The sequence below is a fragment of the Melanotaenia boesemani genome, chromosome 13 (assembly GCF_017639745.1).
Source record: "Melanotaenia boesemani isolate fMelBoe1 chromosome 13, fMelBoe1.pri, whole genome shotgun sequence".
NCBI classification, from domain to species: domain Eukaryota; kingdom Metazoa; phylum Chordata; class Actinopteri; order Atheriniformes; family Melanotaeniidae; genus Melanotaenia; species Melanotaenia boesemani.
In genome coordinates, this window is record NC_055694.1 from 24,140,546 (window position 1) to 24,166,031 (window position 25,486).

The following is a 25,486-nucleotide window of genomic DNA, read 5'->3' on the forward strand; positions in this document are numbered from 1 at the left end:
TTCGTTGTGGAAACAGTTGTAGATAATTCAGACATCTCAAGAGCACATCAAGAAAAACAGCTTTAAAAAAAAAAAGTAGTGCATAAACTGGCGTAGTCTGTTATTGAATTAGAAATCTGGACTAATTATAAACGGTTTAGTAAGTTTGTTCAACAGCCAACAACACAGTATCCAGGGCTGAAAATAGAAGGTTTCAGAGAAACTGAGCATTAAAAAGCTCAGGCGGTGGTTCAGGATGGGTCAATGTTAACATGAGGACAAGTTTGTTCAGGTCAAAGCGTCAGTTAAGCTTTTACATAGCAGGTGCGCAAAAAGGTGAGGTTTTTAGGCAACTTACTGCAAACCTGGACATAAAACTGCACGTGCTGACATCAGTAAAGTTAGGTGCTGAGTCGTAGGTTTGCCAGCGTCAGCTGACACATATTGCATCGCTTCCGAAATTTCGAAATCATCATGTGCGTGCCTCAGTTTTTTTCATCCGCTGATTCAGCGTCTGACGTCTGGTTACAGCGTCTTTCTCCGGTTGGTGTCGTTTGGCTACTGAAATAATGTATATATCTAAAGAGGGACGGGGAACTTTAATTCAACAAGTTTCTTTGTTTTACTTGGTAACAATGCGTCATCTCTTAATTTACATGTAATAGAAGAAACCCGCATTCTGTAAAATAAATGGGAGTTGGGGTATTTATTGTCCTTGCTGTTTTTCATACCCGATCAGATTTAATGAACCTGATCATACAGGTTTGTTTTTACACGACTGCATTCTACAGTGTAACGTTAGAGGGACGTACGAGGTCACAACTTATGACGGCTCAGGACTAATTACTGAATTACCATGCCGGGGACAAATAATACACTTAACAGGGTTTGTTGATATGTGATGAGGGTATGTGAAATGTGCATCCCTCTTCTGCAGATACATAAAATTAACATTAAAGCATTAGCTTGTTCCACAGCCTTACACCTTTCGCACCACAGTCTCGACCAAAGAGGGCTGGCCACAGATGTGATGTCATTAAGAACTGACCAAAGGCGATGACTTGTTTTACAGAAAGGAATGCGAACTAATGATTAAATTATTTTTTTTAAAAGGAGATCCATTGATCCAGGGCCCAACGAAATTCGTCTAATTTGAAAGCTGTTGTGGCTTGTTTTTCGTCTCATGAGCCCCATGTCACATGACGAGGCTTCCAGTGACGTTTAACAGACTCGACCAATCAGCTCACAAGCATCCATCTCGCTTGTTTATTACCTGATTCCGTGTTGCATAGCTTCTCGAGTCGGAGAGGTTGCTGCTCTGTATAGGACTCCATGGCATTGTCAGCGGCCACACAGGCAAGATAAACATGTTTTATTAATTTTCAGCGGGCTACTTTGGAAATGATTTCTGTCTAAAGACGACAAACAAGACAGTAAATTGTTTCGTTGTTGGTCGATGTCCTTGCTAACCTAAATAGCTAACAAGTTATTTAGGATATTTTAAGTTTTTGTTATTTTTTTAGTGTGTAGTTATTGTTTTGTATCTGTGTAATGTACAAATACAACTGCACACACTCTTACTTAACCCTCAGTGTTGGTCTGAAAAGCGGACCTGGTCTCTAAACGGGGTGCTAGCTTTTAGGGTTTCAACAACCTTTGAACCCATTTCGACAGCTTTATCTGAAAATACGAGTTATTTCGATATTTTCTGTGCGTATGTGATGTTCATATGGATGATCAACTGGCTGTTTTTGAGTAAGAGACAAAGTCCTAAAATGGACTTCTCTCCTCCATATAGTTGACACATTTACGCAACATTAAACTCATTATTGCTTTCAACAATCGTGTAAACATGGTTTATTAACAACTTTGCCTGAGTAAAACCTGAGAATGACTGTTTTGTTTTCCTATTAGTTCAACCTTTGAATTGCCAAAAATATAAAAACTTTGAGGTGGAGGCCTTATTTACATTATAATCAGATGCATTGTGAGGAACTAACTTCTCAGATAAATACAAGTCTGTCTCTACCAGCAGAATATGTGGACTGACAGAGTTCTCACAAGGAGAACCCTTGGATGGACCACTGAAGGAAACTTCACCTCCTTGTGTCCTAATGGGTCCAAATGGGTTTGGGAAGGGCTTGGGGAATGTGCCCAGGATGGGAGGGACATGGCCAGCATCTACTTAGGCCTCCTGTCGATCCTCTGTTTCATGGTGTCATCACTTCCGTGAGTGTTTTGTGTCTGCATTTTAATTTTTAACATATGTTTATATGGATTCACTGGTTCAGTGTAATAATTGTGTCTGCTCTCCCTCTGATTACAGACAATACTACAGCTCATGTAAAAAAGGGAATATGGACAGTGCTCTCTCTATTTGGTTTTTGCTGCTGTGGTTGGGAGGAGACTCCTGCAATCTGGTGGGCTCCTATTTGGCTGACCAGCTTCCACTTCAGGTAATGTATAAAGAAAGTGGGATGCAGTCTTGTGTGTTCTGGAGGTTATAAATGATCACCTGCTGATTAAAAGCTTTTCAGTTTGAAAAAAATATGGTATGGTTCTGCACTGGCATTCTATTTACATTTAATGAACAAATGTTATATCATATTTCAGCTGTTGTTTAATGCCCTGAAATAGGTTTTGTATTTGTTTAGCCAGTCATGTTTTTTGTGATGTTTTTTGTTTGTTTAAAGATACAAAACAAAAAAGAATGAGATAAAAAGAATGAGATGAAAAAGCCGCCACACAGAGATCGAGCAAATTTCTGTAGGTTGCTTCACTTTGTCCGCCACCAACAACAAAAAATTCTACATACAGGGCTGCGTTTATCATATCCATTTATCATAGGATGAGTGGCTCAAGCAAGATCAAAATGCCCAGCATGTAAAGACTAACCCTGTCTTGAATTTTGTTTGTGTGTTTTTTTTTTTCTTCTTTCCTTTATTTAAAAATTTATTTGCACCAATTTCTGTTGGACTAATGAGGAAGGTTAAAGACAAGCAACTTACAACTGAAACATTATTTAAAAAGACCTCAGCGGGGAAAAAAAAAGGGGAGTATATTGGGATTAATGCTTCAGTTGTTATTGTTTAGTTTACTTTTCACTTCACCAAAGTGGTTCCAGTGTTGGTTTGGAGCCAGAGCCTAATTTGTGCCCAGTTCTTTTGGTTTCAATCACCAAAAGACCAGATTCAGTTATAAAAAAGAAATCCTATGCTGGCACCAGAGTGAAAACTACCAAAGTCAGGGGTGTCAAACTCCAGTGCTCGAGTTCTGCTGTTCTGCAGGTTTTGGATGTTCCCCTGCTTCAACACACCTGACTGAAATTAACTGGCCATTGTGCAGAACAAGATGTTTACTCCATTTGATTTGAATCCAGCATGTGTGGAGCAGGGAAACATCTAAAATCTGCAGCATGTGTGGAGCAAGGAAACATCTAAAACCTGCAAGACAGCTCCCCTGGAGGACCAGAGCTTGACAACTCTGACTTGAGTTATGGTGACTTGGGAGTCACAAGTAAAATACTGTGATTGCCATATTTACAAATCCATAGTCATGTCAGCATTTAATCTGTTTTGATCCAAGAGAACAATAAAAGATTTGAATTTTAACATCAACCCGAAATCAAAGATGCAGCGGAAGAATATAAGCTAACTGTTCCTCTCATTTTCCTCCCGTTTAATGTTTAATGTCTTTAGTTGCATGAATGCTGCTCAGTGGGCCATGTGAAACAGTGCTCATAATCACGTACATATAAAGGCCCCTGTCTTTAATCGATCCTACAAAAAAAGTCAATAAATCCCATGTATATTGGCTTTCATTTCATAGATAGAATATTTACAAATGGGAGCTTTTGTATAAAACAGTGTTTTAAGCTATAATATTACTCTAGACTTGTTCTGTGTATGTTTTTCTTTGTCATCTAGAAATATACAGCAATTTATTATGTGATAGCTGACATGTTGATGCTGGCCATGTACATGTACTACAAGCTCAGAAACAGAATGGCTGAGGGTGAGTGCTTTGTTTTTTTTTTCTTAATTTCCCTTACTCTTTTGGTATCCTACTGCTATTATAGTCCTAACTTATTTAGTTGGATCTAAAATATTTATTTTTTTAGATAGCTTTCTGATCTCCTGTAGATCATCACATGCTTTAATAATGCTGGGGTGTTTGTTCTCTCACTGGTGACATTTAACATGGTAGACCTTGTCTGATGGAATCTATTGAGATGTTTTTCTATTGATGGTGAATTGAGTTGTCTCTCCAACAGGCAGGAGGGTTTTAAATGTGGTGGGTATATCCTGCATTCTGGGCGCCACTGCAAGCCTCACCATCTTCCCGGGTGTAGGTCCCTCACCTGAAATAATTTCCACTGGGTTCAGAAGTCGATCCTTGCTCTCAACCACTGATGCCAGCTCCATTCAGGTGAGGCCAGTTTATTAGTTAAGGTATTGATCTCAGTGAAGGGAAGTGGACTAGTTACGTATGGCTGGTTGTTTTGATTGTGGTGATTTTATTTCTACTTCTCTGTTACGTTAGGCTTTTACCCCAAAAGAGATTATTGGTTTCTCCATCGGGTCAGTGTCGTCAGTCCTCTACCTCTGCTCCAGACTTCCACAGATGTACACTAACGTAAGTCTGACAGAGTGAGCTCTGCCACAAATGTGAAAATTATTTATCTTGATTCATCAGACTTATCTGGTTAAAAAAGGTTAATAATATAATACTAAGAATTTGCTAACAAATGGATGAAATGATCATTAGAACTAGCATTCTCATAATAGTGTCACCATTCCAGCGCAGTTGTACAACCCCAATTCCCATCACAAATGGGATGCTGTGTAAAATGTAAATAAAAACAGAATGCAATGATTTACTAATCTCACAAACTCCCATTTTATTCTCAGTAGAACATAAACAACATATCAGATGTTGAAACTGAGACGTATGACCATTTCATGGGAAATTACTAACTCATTTGAATTTGATGGCTGCAACACTGAACCCACTAGAAGAGGGCTGGACCCTCTTCCATTCTGGAGTTTATCCCGGTGGGAGACGCAGAGCACGTGTGGGCATAGTCATTGCCCCCCTCTCGTACAGGCGCCCCCCGACTTGGCACCTGTACGAGAGGGTAGCCTGCCTCTGCCTTTGGGTGGGTGAACAGGTCCTGACTGTTGTTTGTGCCAGTGCACCAAACAACAGTTCAGACTACCCAACCTTTTTTTGGAGTCTTTTGATTGGGTGTTGGAAAGCACTCCTTCCTTCATCCTGCTGGGGGAATTCAGTACTCATGTGTGCAATTACAGTGAGACCTGGAGGGGCGTGACTGTGAGGAACGGCCCCCCAGATCTGAATCCAAGTGGTGTTTTGTAATTGGACTTCTGTGTGTGTCATGGATTGTCCATAACGAACACCATGTCCAAGCAGAGGGGCGGAGCTGTCAACTGATGAGTTGGCTCAGATGGAGGGGGAGGATGCCGGTCAGGCCTGGCAGACTCAAATGTGTTGTGAGGGTCTGCTGGGAACGTCTGGCAGAGTCCCCTGTCAGAAAGAGTTTCAACTCCCATCTCCAGCAGAGCTTCAACCATGTCCCTGGTGAGCCGGGGGACATTGGGTCCTAGAGGGCTGTGTTCGGTGCCTCTGTTGTTGAGGCGGCAAACTGGAGCTGTGGCCATAAGGTTGTTGGTCTCTGTTGCGACGGAAATCCTTGAACTTGTTGGTGGACACCAGCAGTAAGGTCAGGCTGAAGGAGTCCTATCGGGCCTTTTTTGGCCTGTGGGACTCCGCAGGCAGCTGATGGGTATTGGCAGGCTATATAGAACACGGCTTCGGCGGTCGTTGAGGAAAAAATTCGGGTATGGGAGGAGTTTGAAGAGGCCATGGAGAATGACTTGCGGACAGCTTCGAGGAGATTCTGGTCCACCATCCGACAGCTCAGGAGGGAGAAGCAGTGCTCCATAAACACTGGGTACAGTGAGGATGGGGGGCTGCTGACCTCGACTCGGGATGTTGTGGGTCGGTGAAGGGATTACTTCCACAACCTCCTCAATCCCACCGATACGTCTTCTGAAACTCTCCTGTCTCTGGGGCTGAGATGGTTAAAAAGCTCCTTGGTGGCAGGGCCCTGGCGGGGTCTTGTTTACGAGTGAGGGAAGGATGGAGCGGGAGATCGACAGGTGGATCAGGGCAGCGTCTGCAGTGATGCAGACTCTTAACATATTTGTATGGTGTTTGTTAATGCTAAGTGGACAGTCAGCAGTATTACTGAGCATTTCCTCGTTTGAACTGGAAGTAACCAATGAAAGTTTCTAAGTCATAGATTCAAACTGTTAGGGTTTCAAATGTAATAAACCCGAGAAACTAATCCCTTTACCCCTCTTCAGAACAGGCTGGCACATTCTTCCTTTTATTGAATAAAACAATAGAATTTTAATACAGTCCACCTTGAGCTGGCACACCTCCGTCTAGGGTTGATGTCTTTGTGACAGCCTGTTATTGAGTTATTGAAGGCTTAAACGACTTGTTTGGCTAGTCTGAGTGCAGTAGTGTGCACTTCAATGGTCTAAACGTGGCAGTATGTGTTGTCCTCAGAAGAGTATTTTGGCACTGAATCAGCTTAAAGGTGATTGATTTCATCATCACAGCTGAGCTATTTCATGCGCTTCAGGCTGTAAATGTAGAGGTCAAACACTCATAAATGAACAAAATGAGAGTTAGTTTCTTTGCTATATGCTGAGGGAATTTTGTATAAAATGTCTTCACAGTTCCACCAAAGCTTTTAGCCTGCAGCTGAAACTGTTGCAGCCTCAACCATTTGTCTTTCTTCCAACTCTGTAGCTTTGCATGTCAAGTGTGTCTCTGCATTGTGTGAAGTTTGATTCAGGACCTTTTTTCATATTTTATAGCCTCTTTGTAGAAGATCTGCAAACTCTGCAGAGACATTGATTTTAATCGAAGACTTCAGACGTTCAGACTAAATGCTCTTTTGAGAATTTCTTTGTGTTTTATGGGATTAAAGAAAATAATCGCTTGTTGACTGGACAACCAGCGTGGCTCTGTGTAACAGCAGTGTTTGTGCACTTTGTCCTCTCACAGACTCCAATAATTTGGAGTAAAGTAAATGCTTTATTACAAACAATGTCTGCAGAAGATGAAAAGAAAGAAAAGTTTATCTAAGGAAAAGAAAGAAGATTCAGTGTTGCTACCTGAAATCTGAGCAAGCAAAAAATAAGTGACTGTGATCCGAAATTGAAGGTGTTTTTCTCTCTGTGACACATCTTAAGACTAGATGAACACGTAGCAGCTGCGTGAAAGGTCATCCATTTCTTTTAAAAGATTTTTTTCTTCTTGACTTCTCCTTCTGTTGTCTCATCTCCCCCCACAGTACAAGAGGAAGTCTACAGAAGGAGTTTCTTACTTCCTGTTCGCACTTGTCATCCTGGGAAACACTACATATGGATTGAGTGTCTTACTGAAGAACCCTGAGCAGGGCCAGGCTGAAAAAAGTTACCTAGTTCATCACCTACCATGGCTCATCGGAAGCCTTGGCACCCTCTCCTTAGACCTCATTGTATCCTTTTAAAGAGATAAACATGGCAGCTGCAGCGGTGCCTCAGAGTTCTTGGTAATCTCAGGTACATGCAACATTTTAGGCAATTCTTAGGTTGAAGAGAAGACTGCTCATCAGACGGCTTTAAGTCTTGTGACTGTGTGTGTGTATGGAAACACATTATTTATTATCCAAAGTCCAAACACAAGCAGGTGTATGTGCCACTCTGGTGGCTTAAAGATGGCACTTTGTGTCTTTGCACAAAGCTGGTTGACTGAAGCATCAATCTATTCTAAATAAGAAGCTACAGCTTCTGACTTAGCAAAAACAGAGTAAAACCCACAAGGTGTCTGTTTACACGTCTGTTGATTTAACAGATGTTATAATATCTTTATTAATGAGTTTTAGAAGTACCACACTTTTGGACCAAGTCTAACATGTTGTTTCCAGTCTGTAGCTTATAGTGTTTTTATGTACATTAAGCTAATTCTGGACTAGAGTTTCAGATTGACCGTAGAAATATTACTGTTGCCCATTTTCTTTTCAAACTTTCACCAATAAATATAAACACTTAACCTTTAAGCTCACTTTACTTTAAGGTCTCATATGATGCAAAATTCACTTTCTAAAGGTTTTCTAACAGTCATATGTGTCCTCATAGTCTGTGTATGAGGCCCAAAAATGAGAATAATTCTGTCACCTCTCTCACTTGCTTGCCACCTCTCTGGCATCACTCATGAACAGGTACATGCAATGGGCTCACTAGAGCTACTTTTGGAATGGCTAAAATTAAGGATCAAGGCTGAATTTGGGGTAATACACTTTGAAAACAATGTTGTTGGACCTCTGAAACCCATGTGAAGTTGTTGACAAAATGTGTAATATGGTAAAAGCTCAAGAATGAGTGAAAGGACAGTACAGCTTTAAATCAATGAAGCATTAATCTCTGTTTCACAGTGGTGCTCTAAGGCAAAAATATAAAACCTATAATGGGAAGATTTTTTTTAATGAGTACAGCTGAAGCTCGCTGTGGCAGTACTGAGACTCTGGTGAGGTTGAGTGACTCTCTTCACTCTTAAGTATCCTGAACTTTCAGACCTCAGTGGAAATGCAACAGACCAAGGGCCGAAATAATTTCTTAGCTCATGTAGGGGAAAAAAAACCAAGAAAGTATAGATGATAACGCAGGAAATGTCTAAGCTGATATTGCACTTCAATGAGGATATTTAAAATAAACTCTGACTAGCTTTTTAAATTATTTTAAAGCAGTTTAATTTATCTATTACTAAGTTTTGGACCAAGACTCAGGATCATTATACACAGAAAATCATTAAAGCTGAACAGAAAGAATTGCCATCTATTTTCCAGTCTGTGTGTGGTATAATCCGTTTAGTTTTGAGAAAAGGAATTATTACTGGTTTGAATTACGTCCAACAGGAAGTTCTTTTGGCTTCCTTAAATTTATGTTTCAGATCTCAGTACAGTTCATGATTTACCGCAAGACTCCAGCTCAGAACGCCAACGTGAACTTCGGAAACGACGAGACGACGCCTCTAATGGAGAGCTAAGCAATGCAAAGAGAGCGTGCTGGTGGGATTCGAGTAAAAACTCACCTCCAGTCAAAGTCACATGTCCAACACATCAGGATGAGGAAAAAAAAGAAGCAAAACTGTAATCTTTGGTTTGATTTTGTAGTCTTATTTATTATGCCTTCACCCTCTTTAATGTTTACAATGTGTTTTTATCTTCAGTAGTGCATTGACAGATGAAGTTCTTCACTCAGCTGATTTCTAGTGCTCTTACTTTTACATTTTTAAGGGACCGTTCAGGATTTTGAGTGTCAAACTTTTCTGGGCGCGACTCTTAACCTGAACTCAGTGCAATGTCAAACCATGGAAACATGTCAGAAACTTGACCGTACCGTGCAATGAGGTGTTTTTTTTATGTTTTTATTTTAGTTATAATGGTGCTTTTAAATCTCCAATCACCTGGATGGTTGGCTAACCACTGCATGCAGCCCAGTCTGATCCCAGTCACAGTGTTTCAGAGCACCTCCACTAACTGGATGCTGTTCAGACATGTAAATGCTGTGATGTGTTTGGATTTGGTCAATTTTAATTAACAGATGCACCAAGTGCCAAAAAAAAAAAAAGAAAAAAGATTATTGGGGCTTTATTTGGGGCTGTATTATTTTATTTTATTCTTTTTTTTATTACAGAGGTAGGACCTGTTTTGATTGTACTGGTGATGAAAGTTACATCTTTTCACACAGATTTTTGTTTCTTGAATTCACGTTTTCTTCTTCTCCATTTTGCACATTTTGATGCAACGTGTTGATTTTTGTACTCTAAGAAATGTATTTGTTTGGTCAGTGTACTGTAAAGATTAAACAAATTTCTCCAGTCCCTTCAGTTTGTGGAACATCTTTACTGAGTCTTTTGGTCTAATCCCACCGAGTCTTTTATGTCTGACCTGGTTTTGATTTATACATTTAATTGTAACAGATCCTATTATGAAGAAAAACTCTATGAGAGCTCCTCTCCAACAGCGTATTCTCCATGCCTCCCACTGCTTTCAGCCCAGTGGAGGTGAAGGTCAGCTCTTGACCTTAAAAACTGACCTGTGACCCTCTCACCTTCATTGACATCCACCCCCAGTGGCTTATTTTTGACCTGCTCATGGGAGTCTTTGACAGCCACGTTGTTTTTCTTCATTAACAGCCACATTGGCCTCTCAGTTGCACCCACCTCCCCTCATTACACCCACATACACAAATTCTCCCTGACTATTAAAAATAATGCAGTCACGCACACAGAAAACAGTAAGGGCCCACCCACCAAGGCAATAAAGTCAGAACAGAAAATATCAAGGGTTCACTAAGTCTCTCTGTGTGTGTGTGTGTGTGGTTATGAAACAGTGGCAGAAAGATTGTTAAGGGGGTTGAGGAGTCAGCAGGAAGAGCCAGTGATAGGGCGCATCCATCCATCACCAGACAACAAGAGACTGTTTATAAACACTATATGCTGGGAATTTCTTAATGAGACGGTTCCTACAAGCAGAGAGGGAAGGGGGTCTCTGTGGTTGCCAGTTCAAATCTCCAGCTTGATCAAAAAGTTCCTATGTGGCATAACCATTGAGAAAAGTCTGATTTTAATCTAGATAATCAGCGCTTTGTTTCCTAGTTCTTTTTTCTTTTTTTTCATGTTTGAAATTTTTCCTTATTTAATGAATCTTGATTTAATGCCTTAAAAATTTTTTCTTAGACTTACAGGAAAAGATGATCTTTGGTCACAATCCTGCACGTTCAACCAAAATACACATCTTACTTGGAAGGTTTTGTTTACTATGTGTGTGTATGAGAACAGAGACCATGCTACTGTCAACATTAAAAAGATAAAAAAAAAAAGGGGAAAGTCAGACAAAGTGACAGGACATTGAAACACACACTGCACAGCAGAGACGCTCCCACCATTGCTGGTGAGTCCACAGCCTCTTATTTAATGAAACCAGGCTTTCAAAAAGACTGTGTTACATAAAAATCTATGATTCAAGATTATATTCAGGCAGTTATTTCCCTGCAGCTTTCTCTGCCCGCTTTTCACTGATTTAAGGTGAAGTATTAATCGGAGTCGCATGATTGAAGAAAGTCAAGCCTGGTGCTGCTTGTAGGGAACTTAAACATTTACTCAAGCATGAAGTTATTTTAGAAAAACCAGGATGAAGGAGAAAAAAGGAACAATCAGTAAAATGTAAATCACAATATCCTCAACAGAAGAAGGAAAATGGTCTCAAATTCTTTTTGAAGCATTGGAAGATTTACATTCCTCTTCATGATAGCTAAATACATCTCCTCCCCGCCCCCTAGTCCCAACCAGACGTAAGCTATGGACTTTACTCAATAATTCCAGAGGCCACTTTAATGTAAGCGTTGGTTTCCTGTAAGTATCAGTAAACAGAACTGGCTGTTATCAAGCTGCAGCTACCAGCCAGCAGCTGCCTGATAAGAACAAGAGCTGACCACATGGAGAAGATATCCTCAGTAGGATTTATGAAGTGCTGAATTAATCTCTGAGCTTGTGCTGTGAGTGATCTGGGACTAATGAGTTTCAGGGTTGGAACATGCCACCCACTTTTAGTATGTATGTACAAGCAAGATTTTACTGTGTTCATGTATTGCTGCTTATTTTGTGTGTGTGTACAGTCACATTTCAGATGTCTGTTGAGCTAACTTTCATGTGTATTCGCATTTAAAGTCCTTCCCCCTCTTCTTCTTCTCCTTTTCTTGTTGCTAATCTCCCATGGGGGCGAGTACTCATAGCTAGGCCTGCGTTCAACAATGTGTCCAACAGTGTGACACCTCCAGAAGATCCATGGTGACATTTGCCTGCTCTCAGATATTGTCCCCATCATTTAGAGACAGTGTCATTGCTGCTGCCTGCTCCCTGTTCTCCTTTCATTCATCACAGACTGTCAGATGGTTCATCATTACAGCCACTTGTTTTGCCACACATGTTAAGAAGATACACACAGCTTTTCACAGAGAAATAACAATAATCAACCTCTACTCATGCAGTGGATTCATGCCAGAATCTGTCGGCAATCTCTCACCCAGCCATTTTGTCAACATGCAGACTCATTGTTATGTTCTTATTTACAAGTAGGGTTAGGGGTTGGGGTTAGCTACTCTGTTAGTTAGGGCTATGCTGGATTTATTCCTATTGTTCATTCCAAGTAAGCTAATCTTATTAAATAATTTTAAACCAATTTTGTGTGACTTAGAGCAGATGATAAGATTTACCTGTTTAACCTTTGTTTTACCTTTTACTTTCTTCTCAATCAGATTTATTTCTGATTAAATAAAGGTTAAAAACAACAGATGTCGCTAAGGGCCTTATAGGGTAGCTGGTGAGGATTCAAATTCACTCCTGCTGCTTTTTTTAGACATTGAACTGAGAAGTAACCAACATTCATTTAGATGCTTTGGGCGTCCAACAAGAACTGTTATCTTTATAACTTCTGTTCTGTTCTGGGTGAAACTCATTTTGTAAAGATGAAACATGGTATTAACACCAGTCATGTTGGAAAACATGAGATCTCATGGAAAGTGTTTGATTTCTTGCTATGTCTGAACAATCAAGCACTTTCTTCTTTGAAACAAACATAATACATCAGCAACGTAGACATGGAAAGTGACCTTTTCTTAATTGTTTACCGAAAAGACATGTAAACTTGAACTTTAGCATTTGAACAAATGGCCTCTTGTTATGTTTAAGCACTATATGATCCAGACTCAGTTATTTCAAGTCTGATCATAACAGAAAAGTTCTAATATCTCCCTATATGTAAACTGACAAAATGTAGGTTTACTCTGTTTATTTTTTCTAGAATGCTTCCTTTGCAGATATTTGCAACGTGTGCACACTTTTTCAAGTGCATAAATGACACTTTGACACAAACAGCTGCAGGATTTACCTGCAGAAACTCTTCTGAAAGTTGGGGTTCTTACAAACCTTTTTAAATATCAATTGATCTGCCCTTGAATTAAAAATGGAGTCCAGTTGTAGCTAAATTTGAAGATATTTGAAAAATGAGCCAAATATAATTAATTAAAGCATAAATATATATATGTATATATATATATATATATATATATATATATATGCTTTAATTATCTACTGTATTAATTGTCTGCTTCTTCACATATATTAAAAAGCTTAAGCATTTTCCATTTCCAGTTTTGGGATGTGCTTCCCTTTTTACGATAACTTGTTATTCACTGAATCTGTTTGTGACATTGGAACAGATAATGTGTGTAGTAATGAGTAATAGATTAAATGCAGTAGCTATGGTTTAGTTTGCTTTTCTGAGTTTGATTTTAATTGCTCTATAATTAGAATTTAAAAGGTCTTTAAAATCTAACATTTGGTTTTCTAAACCCTGCAGAGGTCATTTACCAACAAATCCAAATTTCTGTTTGATTACTTCTTATTCCCAGGAGTTCAACTCATCCTGAAGCAATGTTGTCGTTGTGCTGTGACCACATACTGTATGTACAAATTTGCCCTTTGGACGTGCTCGTTAAAGGAAAGACAGACTGTAGCTCACAACTACATTCCTGTTTCATCTCTCACTGAGATTGAGCATGATTGCACCAGTGAAAGCTCCAGTTTCAGTGAGAGTGATTGGCTCTCCCGCTAACCCTCTGCCATCCGCCAGGCATTGAGAGGGATGATAGGAGGGCGGGAGGACACTATTTATCCTCAGTAAGCATGCTGCATGTCAAATGGCCCTGCTCTGAGATTTGCAGACCCATGTTGGGGTCAATCCTCTGTCTTCTTCTGGCGGTTCAGGCCTCGACTTCTTTCGCCCTTGTTAACTGCGGGGGAGCCGGAGGTCCCGGAGACACTTTAAATCTAACTGCTGTCCAATATTAACAGCAGCACAAACAGAACAGTGGTAAACAAAAGGCAGAGTAAACACACTCCCAAGGCCTGGGAGACAAAGATGGACAGATACATTCACAGCATGAATATAAAGTGTAGTGTATGGTTGGATATGAGGAATAGGATTTGGTTAATCTGGATTAAATCTGCGATTAGCTTCTAGTTTGCACAATGCCTGTTAAAAAGCAAAAATAACAAAACCTTCAGGGTTTATTTACGTCATTAACTTCTACTTTTGGATACGCACACAGAAACACACCACAAGTGTTGAATGTCTCTCAGTCTGCCCATGAGGGACAAGGTCACCATCTTTCCCCTTCATCCCTGCTGTTTTCTGATCTATGAAGTCACAGCCAGGTCCAGCTGTTTGGACCACAATCCCAGCCCTGGCCTGGGTGTCCCTACTTTCCCTTTTGTCTACCCCCCCTGGGACCCTAAGACCCTCCTCCCGCACTACATCCACCACTGATGAAGAGCCTCAGCTGCACTCTTCCCCTCTGCTTTTTCCTTTTTTTTTCTTAAAGGCTGCTGGAATATTAGCCTGGACAGCTAAGAGACCTGAACACATCCTGGGAATTGAGGAATTCACTTCCCAGATCCTCCATATCTGTGTGAACCCTCTGAGTAATTGGGTGTGTTTACGTCTTTGTGTGTGTGAAGCTAGATCCTGTACAGCTAGCTGGAGAAAGGATTTTCTGTCCAGATGAGAGAGTGGACTGAACCTGAGATGAGCCTTTCAGCAGGGGGTTTTCTTTCTGCCTCAGATGGTTTCTGCTCCACAGAGCAGCTCCAGTACTATGGTGAGTTCACTGTCACACTTCTGTGTCTTCTTCCTCTTCTGCTTCTTTTTCTGGCATCTTTTTGTCAGTGTTGTTTAGTTTTTTACTCTCACTTCTTCTATTTCTTTCTTTATAATAAAATCAAGATTTACATATATGTTAATGTTTACAATAATTCAACTCTGGCCATCCAATATGGGAAGTTCTGACTCAGTCATTGGTCAACTGCTGGCATGTCGTCTGACTTAAAGCATGAAAGCATTTCACTTGTAGAATATTTTAGACATCATCAGTCCGTGAACTGATGCTTTAACCAGTACAGAGGCATTGCCTTCATTCCAACAGGATAAAATAAAATGTAATTTATGCTGCTCATGCAGTTGAAAACTTAACTTTATAAAGCTGAAAGGGAGCATAATTTTTCCAGAGTACCCCATGGTAATCCTCATGGTAATCTACATAACCAGCTATCAGCCACTTTTATGAATAAAAGTGACTTTAATTCCTATAATTCATTGTTATGGAATTTATTATTCCAATTATGTCAGTCCTGAAAAACATCAAGAAAAAACAATAAATCCAAAAACAGTAAATTCCCAGCTTCTTAATGTTGTGCAGTTTTATGACTCTTAATTCAGAGTATAATTTGATAGATATTCTATGTTTTTGGAAAGACTTAAGTTTTATTTCAGCTTTTCTTTAAGATTCAGTCTAACTCTGACTTCAGCCACCCGGTCTTAATCTGATTGTGTAATCAGTCCAAAGTAATAGAAAAGTTGGTCAGTTTGTTTTTATAATTGTGCATTTTCACATTAAGTGTATTACAACTGTTTCTGTATGCAGCACATCCTCATCTCATTCACTCTGACAGCTGATGTATGAATACTAATCCTTTATTTACTGCCTTTTGAAAACTCACTGTCATGGAAAAAAACAGTTCTTGAGGAGATTCAGCCGGCTCGCTCCATGCAGGGAGACTGAGTGTGCATCAGAGGATCTATTTATATTGACCAGTATCATCAACAAATTCTCCCTGTTGTTGGAAGGGGGAGCCATGGGGGGTAGTTTGCTGGTGTCGCTTGGCTTCCTAGTGTGCGTGGGATGGAAGGGAGGCTGAGGAGTGTTTAGACAGCGTTCAAATAGTTTACAAACAGTGCGAACCACAGCTCTGTCACACGCCGTGAAAGCAAGGACCCCCTCCCCTCTAAGCAATTGCTAGAATCGTCTGGTAATGACAGGAAACATCTGGATGCAAAACAAAAGAAAGGAGAGAAAATGCAGGACAAAGGAGGGTTAAGAAGAAGGACTTTTAAACTGATCAGTGCAGAGACAGTCCACTAGAGACTGAAGGTTTACATGTGACACATGGCAAAGGAGGACTTAAGCCACTTGCAGGATTGCTGCAGACAAGTGTGTAGGTAAGGGGTTAAGTTATAATCCTCAAAAAGGAGACTTGGTGCATCATAAAATCTCCATTGGTTTTCTACCATAAGATTTAAAAAAATAAAGATAGAGGAAACTTGCTGATACCTACCATTCATTTTATCTTTAATTCTCTGAATCTGAGAGAACCAAATGCAAATTCTATTATTGGGTCACCAAGATATCTGTAGCATGACTTGCTAAAGGACAGTTTCACTCATTTTAGACATTAAAACTAACCTTATTAATTGAGGTAAGTTCTTTCCAAATAGGGTCACCTGCATGACGTTGGGTAAATTCTCTAGTCTCACATTCTAATTGAATCCAATTCACTGTTGTCCAATCATGATCCAGTTAAAACAAATCCATTAAATGATCCACGTCAGTCCAAGTTCATATGAGCCAAATTATTAAAAAAAATGCCAAGCAAAAGAAACCAGATTGCATTGAGTCTTGTCTTTGATTCAATCCACCACCCTGAGCCAGAGAAAAGGGGTCAGCAAGCACCAAAACTCTGAGGCAGGGATACCTGCTGAGAGAGAAAAGGAGAAGTACAAGTTAATGACAGTAACAATAATATAGAATATTTTTAAAAAAAGAGCAAAGAGAGAGACACGGAGGAAAAGCTCATTGCATAAGAGGATGTCCTCCAGCAGTCTAAGCTTATAGCAGCATAACTAACTGGATGGCTAAAGGTCACCCGAGCCAGATATAAGAAAGCTGAAAGCCTTATCTTAAAGGTGGAGGGGATTTCTCCTTCCCAAACTCAAACTGGGAGCTGGTTCCATAAGAGGTGAGCCTGATAACTGAAGGCTCTGTCTCCCATCCTACTTTTAGTAAACTTTCAGAATCATAAGTAAACCTACAGTCTGAGAGTTTGATTCAGTTTAATTCAACTTTATTTGTATTTCACAAATTTACAATAAAATCACCTCAGGCCACTTTACAGATATAATAAATTCCAGCCAATTCATTGTGATTCAATTTAAACAAATCCACATTAGTCCAATTTATAATAACTGTGTCCATACAAACCATTTCATATAAAGTGCCTGGCTATGGAAAACTTAATTAGGCAAGACTGAAGTCCTCTATATGGGAAAAATAAGATCTTTAAGGTCCCATTTAGGATACTAAGCTTGGTCCCTTTGGTCTCTTGAAACAGCAAGACAAAAAAGTGTGCCATGCCTCCTTTGGGTAGGTTGTCTATAGTACTTTTTTGTGCAGAGAGAAACCATCTCAAGAATTTCTGGAGGGTCAATGAGATGTAAAAGTCAAAATTGCTATAATTATCCCATAACAGCCAAATTCAACCAACTGAGATTTTGTGCCTCACACAAAATCACAGCTACATTGTGTTGATTAGAGAGCAAGGACCAGTTGGTGCTTTTTCTTTAGATTTTTTGAACCTTAAATTCGGCCAAACTTGCTTTTGTTAAGCTAGCCTAACTAGCTGCTGAACACTGGTCATCTCATCTAAGTGACTGGCCACTCACCATGTTTTCTGTTGGGCTTATGATGCTGATAAATGGGCTAAAAAGGTGTTCCCATGTGGGATTGCCTACAGATTTCACATTGGCCTTGCATGGCTACACTGGCCAAATGAAGTGATACTGAATGTTACATGGATAAACCAACCATAGTTAAACCAAGTGGACAGCCGATATGAGGTGTGAAATATTAAGTTTTCTTTTCAAGCTTAGATTTTCTGTTGCTATCCTCAAAATCTTTGTCCTCATATTTAAAGATCCCTGCTTGCCTGAAAATTTGGTCTACTGCTGTTCAAAACGATGTCTCCGCTCTCAGGTTTGCAGTTGCTTGTGTAAATATCTCTCCACTAACAGCTATTTTCTTAATCAGATTTTTTCTTTCAAAATTTTCATCGTGGATTGTGACCTTTTGCTCATGTATTGCTGTAAAAATATATGAGGAACAACCCAGTAAGAAAGGAAAGAGTGTCCTGATGTGATCTCATTGTGGATTGTATTATATAAAACCTAAATAAATCAACTATAACTTAGATAAGATTGCAGATAATCTGCTGTGCCAAATTTACCAGTTATCTTGAAGGAGACACTGTGAAGGAGGCAGTAGCTCTGCATGAACCCTCAGTGCAATGAGAGCTCCTTAAACTGGGGGGAAAGAACATTTGAATAAGCAGCAGTGACACTTACAGTATATTTGTACCCAAGCAGGGACATTTTGAGTGTTTCTGAAGTACTGAAGAAAAGCATTGCAATATCTGAACATCTGAACATGAAAACAAGACTGTTACTGCCAGATCACATAGATGTGATCTCATTTAAAGATGGTTACGTATTACCTTTCATAGGCCCCATTTCAAACTATAACCTTTCTGCTTTGATTTAATTAATTTATTTAAACTGTTCATTGAACATTTTCTTTGTCTTTTGGCTTTCTCCACATATAAGCAAAGAAACTATGCTTTAATTGCCTTGAAATCACAAGTTGATCACGTTATCTTGAGATAACAGAGCTCATTTATGTGCGATAATGGGGAAATTAATCTAGTTATTTTGAGAAATCAGCCTTTTCTTCAGTCCGGAACAGAAAATGAAATCTGTTATCGTTGAGATCAGAGAAATAAGTTGGGAACATCCATAACTGTAATCTTTTATTCTTTGCTGCATATAAGTTAAAAACTTGTTAAAGTAGGCGGCAATGCTAACGCTTCTCTGCTTCATCCAGCGGCTGCTTAAAAATGCCTTAATGGCAGAAGTATCTGCTGATATCATTAAGGCAATCTTGTTTTACATCAGACTTATTTTTGTTATCCTAATCCAGCTTGACAAAATACCATCTATGCAGTACTGATGTGTGACAATCATTAGAAGAATCCCTTTTGTTTTCCTCCTATTACAATATAATCAAGTCTCGACATCAAGAAAACAAGCTTTGTTGGACTAAGATAACCAAAATAGATCAAATTCTTATCACATCTTCTGTTTCCCCATGTTCTGTAAGTGCATGCTGTCCATCTCCAGCAAAGACTCCTGACTGTTGGGAGGTTGGGTGGGCTTTGTTTAATCAGTGTATGACAGGTCCCACCGCGGTCCCAGTCATTCTCATCCAGCTGTACTTTCATAGGCTGCCAGGGGCCACACATGTTTTCTCAATGGAGGCAGTACTTTGCAAAACACAAGCTGCTGCTGACCCAAACTCAGGCCATCTCAACACAGAAAGGCCATCAGAGACTGATTTGAGAAGCCAGGAAAAAATAAGGAGGTTAAAAAAAATCATAAAGGGTTACCGGGAGTCCTCAGCTGCATCCTGTTTCAGCAGTCTGAACAAGTTCACAAGTTCTCACTCTCAGCTTTTTATTTCATCCCATAAGAGTCATAAAAACAGTGAAGTCACGCAAAGTCCTCGTCCTCTCCTGCTCTTTGACTGGGACCTGCGTCATGTGTAAATGTTCAGCCAGGTTTCAGTCATGCTAGCGCATTAGGTTTTTCTGAGTATGAGAGAGGTATTTCCACTAAGATCGACAATGATATAAAACAAAACAAAGTACAGCTGAACAAAAAGATGTATTTTTCCAAATGTTTTCTGAAACTGGTTGATTTTCCTAAAATAAATGTGAAATGTTTTTTTTTTTTTTTTAATGTTGCTCTTCATGATTTCATTATGCACATTTTAAAAAGTTGCTATGTGATTATGTGATTAGTTTTACACTTAAGGGGCAGCTATCAGGCTCCTGGGGCCCAGTACTCCCGCCAGGGCTTATGGCCGTGGGGGGCTCTGGCCGGGGCCTTCCTCTACCTACATCTGGGCAGATGTGTGGTCATCTTCGTGGTGTGATGGCTGGGATTTATGCTCTGGTAGCACTGATCATCCCCTGGGTCTTGGGGTACCCCTGGGCAAATTCCTCATATTCTGCATGCTGACAGTCACTGTGTCCTATAGGTTTATATGCTAAGCTGTACTTTAGTTTATTTTGTGTGTGTGTTTGTTTCTAGTACTTTGGTTTTTGCTGTTATACATGTTGTTTTCCAGCTTGTTCGTCTCTTATTGGAGCTCCTGATGGTTGTCAGCTTTGTTTTCCTGTAAAAGCTGAAGGAAATTCTCGTGTTTCTGTTCAGGTGTAGCAGCTGGTTGTCGGGTGTTTCTGTTTGGATTGAAGGGTCGTTGCTTCTATCTGGTGTATCTTTAGCTCCTCTTTGTTTTTTCTATCTCCTTTTCTCTTCTGTTCACTCTTTATTCCTTTTTTTTGTCCCCTCCGGTCAGGCTCAGCAATATTATGTAAATTCAGTAATAACCAGTTTTTCAAAATAGTAAATAAATAAATAAAATGAGAATAAAAAAAAAATCAGATTATCAAGAGGAGCCATTTACCCATAAAGCTCCCCATGGCAAAGCAAATTTGTTGGGCACAACCCAGCAGCCAGACCATCATTCTGCTGCTACGATGCTGGACAGGACAGGTTAAATTTTACACTTAACGCCCCCTTTTGTAGGAGATCTGCTGGGTTTTAACAAAGGTTACGCTTGTGTCTTTGGTTAAATTTTTGAGCTTCCTGTCATTGATGTATTCCAGTAATATATATTTTTTCTTTTTACAAGTCAATACAATCATCTCTTGCTGTTTCTAAATATGTTGTGCATCCTTGTAAATGTGGATACAGCACACTCGTTTTTACTATAGGATCATTATTATTTTAAAAACAGCAGTATTTGTATATTATTAATATCCAGCTTTCTATTTTTTTCTTTTTTTTCCAGCTCTGATGATTATTTTTTCTTAATAAATTACAAATCTTTGATAAAAGGTAACTTGTGCTTTATTAAATTTCAGAAATATTATAGTCCTATTTCAAAATGACTATCAGGGAAAACTGAATCAAGTCTGATTTCTAATCTCTTTACCTTGCAAGTATTGATGTTACCTGTTCAGATTTTCTTTAAACTCTAGTAGAACAGTTAAAATATCTGATCTGAAAACTTCCATCTTATCTTTCAGACATGCTGGCTGACCCTTTGGGATATCCCCTGCAGGACCCCGACTTCCAGCTGCTCCCTTACAGCCAACAACAGTACATCCCCACCAACCTGCCCTTCTCCCTCTATGGCTCCCCACCTTCTTCCACCCCCTCTCCTTCATCCTCCTCTTCTTCCTCTCAGCTCTGCCATGCTCCGTACCAGTACAGCCCTCACTGCCTGGAGGCCTCCGGTGATACCGGCCCTGAGCCCCTCTGTGGGGGCTTGGCACAGGGACTGGGAGCGGTAGGCCTGCCTCTCGGGCGGAGGTCACGGATGGGGACAGCAGGGAAGGGCAGAGGTCACGATGAACTGTGCGTGGTCTGTGGAGATAAAGCCTCAGGGTATCACTACAACGCTCTCACGTGTGAGGGATGTAAAGGTATGCTCTGATTGCATTTGGGTTTTTTACATCTGTTGGTGCATTTTAAAGTTGCAGTCAATTTTTCCTTTTAACTGCAGGTTTCTTCAGGCGCAGTGTGACTAAAAAGGCTGTGTATCACTGTAAGAGTGGCGGCGGCTGTGAGATGGACATGTACATGAGGAGGAAGTGCCAAGACTGCCGGCTGAAGAAGTGTCGAGCTGTGGGAATGCTAGCTGAGTGTAAGAAGCATCTGGTTTGAAGACATGAAATGAACAGTGTAATCGGCATGAATACGACTTCTTTTATGAGACATGGTTGATTGTTTTGCTGCTCTGAAAATGTGTATAATTTTTCTTTCAAGGCCTCTTGACCGAGGTGCAGTGTCAGTCCAAGCGACTGAGGAAAGGAGGTAAAGGAAAAGGGCAGGAGGAAGAGGAGAACAGTAGGAGAGTCAGCTCTACTAGCAAGCTACCTGGGCAGGTATGACACTCCTGGATTAGCTGGTTGTCGGAGTTGATGACAGCTCCAGGAGGAGAAAAGTCATTATTTCAGTCCACAGCAGCAGACTATTTATTTGTTTGATGGCTGGTGACGGTGAGAAGATGGACCAGATGAACTCTTCTTCACCTTCTCCTCTCACTTTTCTGTATTTTTAAAGCTCTTTCTTCCTTGTTTCACTGTGAAGAAGTGAGTTGATTCATCGGACTAGTTTTGCCTTGTGTTAACCTCCATCTGTTCCAGGCTCTGTCTGGCAGCGTAACACGAGAACAAAAATTCCTGGTGGACAGGATGGTGGAGGCTCATCGTCTTTACAAAGATCAGGACAGCAGCAGTTGGGTGGGTTGTACTTAAAGAAGCTATGAATAAATCATCTTTATCTTGAACAGTTTTTAAGTTATCCTCAGGTTGTACCTCATGTTTATGTGGGCAGGTGTTTGAGTGGCCGTGTGCAGATGAAGAGGAAATTCTGTCTGATGTTTTATCTCCCCACCTACACAGGCTGCTGCAGTTTGCCAGGACAGTACCAGGTGAAAATGATAGAAAAATGTCTGTGTTCATCAGCAGTTTTCAAATGTTTTAAAACTCATTGTGAATATTAGAAGGTAAATAATCTTAAAAATGAAAGAAATTAAAAGAGAAGAGTGGCTGTCTGCTGTCCTAATTGAGGAAGCCCTTCAGTTTCATAACCAATTTAACAACTGCTCACTACTGCAACAGATTAAATTTACTCATTAGCCACAGTAGAATTTGACTCGAGTTCAGCGTTCATATTGTTAACACACTGAGGAAACCAGATTAGTCAGGTGTCATTTGCACATGCATTTTTAGTTCTGTCTACAAATATTCTACATGATATACGTCAGAGCTGCTCAGTGGTCACTCATATGCCTTAACCGTGTCATCTTTTTGCCAAATTTTTGGAAATATGCTTCACTGACCATCTGGTGGAGATTTAACTTCCTAGCTGGCATCTTGTGAAGCTGAACATTTTTACATAAATTCCTCTCATCATAATGATAAATATTCTGTTAGGTATGGGTTGGCATAGCAGCCCATCATTGTGCTGCACTACCGTGCTTTGCAGAAGGGACAGTTTTTTCCTCCAAACATGGGTGATTATTTTTCCAGTTTTGGAGAAGTAGCACTTTCTTTCTGCTTCTAGGAAACAGCTTGCATCAAGGACATGCTCCCAGTGTTTATATGCACTTGCACACTATTGTTTATGGCAATGAATAATAATAAATAATATTTTATTAATCACAACTGGAATATTAGCCTTTGCTTTGTACTCATCTTCAGATGAAGAGCCGGGGAAGTAGTTCCTCCAGGCCCAAATCCACCTCTCTACCCACTAGGCCATCACTTTCCCAATGAGATATTATGGTACCATTATTGTGGTACCACAATACTACATTCACAATACCATGTGGTATTTTGGTCACGTGGCCATTTAGAAATTGCTCTGAAATTCTGAGTTTTGAAAGGATTTCTTACAGGATATCTCCAACTACACCCCAGACAGACTCATTTGATTACTAGAATATCAGAACCCTTGTTAGCCATGAAATCATTTTAATTTTCCAGTGGTATTGTACTGGACAAAGTAGATCTCCTTATTATTACCAAAACTATAGTTTGCTATATACTATAGTTTGCTAAATTAGATATTGTGGCACATTTACAAAAAATACTTTTTTACAACAAAGTTCTGTTGTATTACCTTTTACATGTAGGAGGTATATCAAAGAGCATTAAATGTTTCTTTGAATATAATAGGAAATCTACAAGAAACAGTTTTATAAAATATGTGGAGAATGAAAGGGTTTCAAAAGTTCTCCATGGTTATGTTTTTATGTTACTTTGTTATTAAAATTCTGTAATTTAGTCAGGATTTTACTCATGATGAAGTATAACAAAACAATGAAAACATAAAGAATCATGCTCTCCACACAGGTTTCGACCTCCTGGATTTCTCAGACCAGAGCGCTCTCTTGTCTGTGTCTTCGTTGGAGGTCATGTTCTTGCTCTCAGCTCAGCAGTTTTCCTACAATCCAGCGAGCCCCAGTCCAGGTGAATAAACCACAACCAGACAAGGATGAGAAAACACAGAAAAAAGCAAATAAACAAACCAAACCAACCAACCAACCAACACGCCTTCCACAACAACGCATTAAATGTTTGATGCAAGTCTTAATCTTGATTTATCATCAGTCCTACAGCTTTTTAGCATGTCGACACACAACTGGCTGAGAAATTCCGAGTCGAAGGAATACGTCCAGAGCAGGACGCTGATCAGTGCAGGTGAGCTCATGGATTCTGACTAGTTTTACAGTCAGTGGAAGAAAGTGGGTCAGTGAATGAATGAGGCATTTCCCTTTTATCGATGTCAGTAGGAAACAGTGAGGATTTCCTTGGACCGGTACTCAACTTCCTTCAGAGTATGGCAGTGCTCCAAGTGACAGAGCCTGAATATGCTCTGCTTACTGCCACAGCCCTGCTGTGCTCAGGTCAGACCAGGAACCTTCAGTTTTTAACTGTCTGGCTTGTAATAAATAATTCAATAAGTTCAGCTGCAAATGACCATTAATAATGTATGTGGCTATGCAGCAATTTGATTTTTTAGTCTGTGTGATTAAAAATATGTGTATAATACTAAAGTTATATGATTAATAATAATAATATGGTAATTAATGTGTCTATCCCTGATGGGAAACAAGCACAAGGACTCCCTGTAATCTTCTGCAGCATTTTGAACCCGTCTCTCTGTGGTCCTGTTGTGCAGACCGGGTGTCGCTGCAAGCAGCCAGCTGTGTTGAGAAAATGCAGGAACTGATCCTGGACCTTCTGTCAAGGGTGTGTGGGACCCAGGCTGGAGCACCACGGGGGGGAGCACAGCGGTTTGGCCGCCTGCTAGGCAGACTGACGGAGCTACGAACCCTCCATCACAACTACCTCCTCCTGACAAGACAACAGGGCGGACACTGACGGAGAAGAAATGATAAAATTAGGGCCGTCATCTCTGGACTTCCCTGTTCTACGTTAAGTTTCAGGACTTACTTGTACAGCTCCTTCAGCATTAAAGCTCTTTACCTGTTGCAGACAGGACGTTGTTGGACCAGCAGGTGGACTGTAGAAAACTGATGTAATTTTCTAATCTGACTTCAATCCTGCAGTTATTATGCATAAACTTCTGAAAAGTGCCTTTAGATTTCTGTAACTTGGTTGAGCAAAATATTTTAAATGTCCTTTTATACTTGTAGCATACAGCAAAAATACACATTTTAATACTATTCACTTTGTGGAATAATGTTAAAATAAAAGAAAACTGCTGACTGATGCTTATTGACGGAAAAAGTGAAGATCATGCCAGTTGAAGTTCTGCATCCTTGCTGGGAAAACATTAATATATGAAATACAAGAAGGACTTTAAATGTAAAAGAAGGGAAGT

General features: G+C 40.0%; 2 protein-coding genes across 4 annotated transcripts; both read left to right on the forward strand.

Annotated features, from left to right (window-relative positions):
* Nucleotides 1-1,233: 1,233 nt before the first annotated feature.
* On the forward strand, nucleotides 1,234-9,939 carry slc66a1 (solute carrier family 66 member 1). Of its 2 annotated transcripts, none has more exons than XM_042003557.1 (8): nucleotides 1,234-1,335; nucleotides 2,015-2,208; nucleotides 2,306-2,435; nucleotides 3,906-3,993; nucleotides 4,253-4,407; nucleotides 4,522-4,614; nucleotides 7,370-7,555; nucleotides 9,007-9,939. In XM_042003557.1, the coding sequence occupies exons 1-8, from the start codon at nucleotides 1,312-1,314 to the stop codon at nucleotides 9,100-9,102; spliced, it is 966 nt and encodes a 321-aa protein (XP_041859491.1). In that variant the 5' UTR covers nucleotides 1,234-1,311; the 3' UTR covers nucleotides 9,103-9,939. The 2 variants fall into 2 exon arrangements, with proteins under 2 accessions (XP_041859491.1, XP_041859490.1); XM_042003556.1 differs by having other exon boundaries at nucleotides 1,243-1,335; nucleotides 2,012-2,208.
* A 1,023-nt stretch (nucleotides 9,940-10,962) lies between these two features.
* Nucleotides 10,963-25,374, forward strand: nr1h5 (nuclear receptor subfamily 1, group H, member 5). Of its 2 annotated transcripts, none has more exons than XM_042003553.1 (11): nucleotides 10,963-11,011; nucleotides 14,638-14,777; nucleotides 21,157-21,555; nucleotides 21,636-21,776; nucleotides 21,899-22,017; nucleotides 22,279-22,374; nucleotides 22,469-22,565; nucleotides 23,992-24,108; nucleotides 24,250-24,339; nucleotides 24,432-24,545; nucleotides 24,821-25,374. In XM_042003553.1, the coding sequence occupies exons 2-11, from the start codon at nucleotides 14,681-14,683 to the stop codon at nucleotides 25,021-25,023; spliced, it is 1,473 nt and encodes a 490-aa protein (XP_041859487.1). In that variant the 5' UTR covers nucleotides 10,963-11,011; nucleotides 14,638-14,680; the 3' UTR covers nucleotides 25,024-25,374. The 2 variants fall into 2 exon arrangements, with proteins under 2 accessions (XP_041859487.1, XP_041859488.1); XM_042003554.1 differs by having other exon boundaries at nucleotides 10,968-11,011; nucleotides 14,642-14,777.
* Nucleotides 25,375-25,486: the final 112 nt, after the last annotated feature.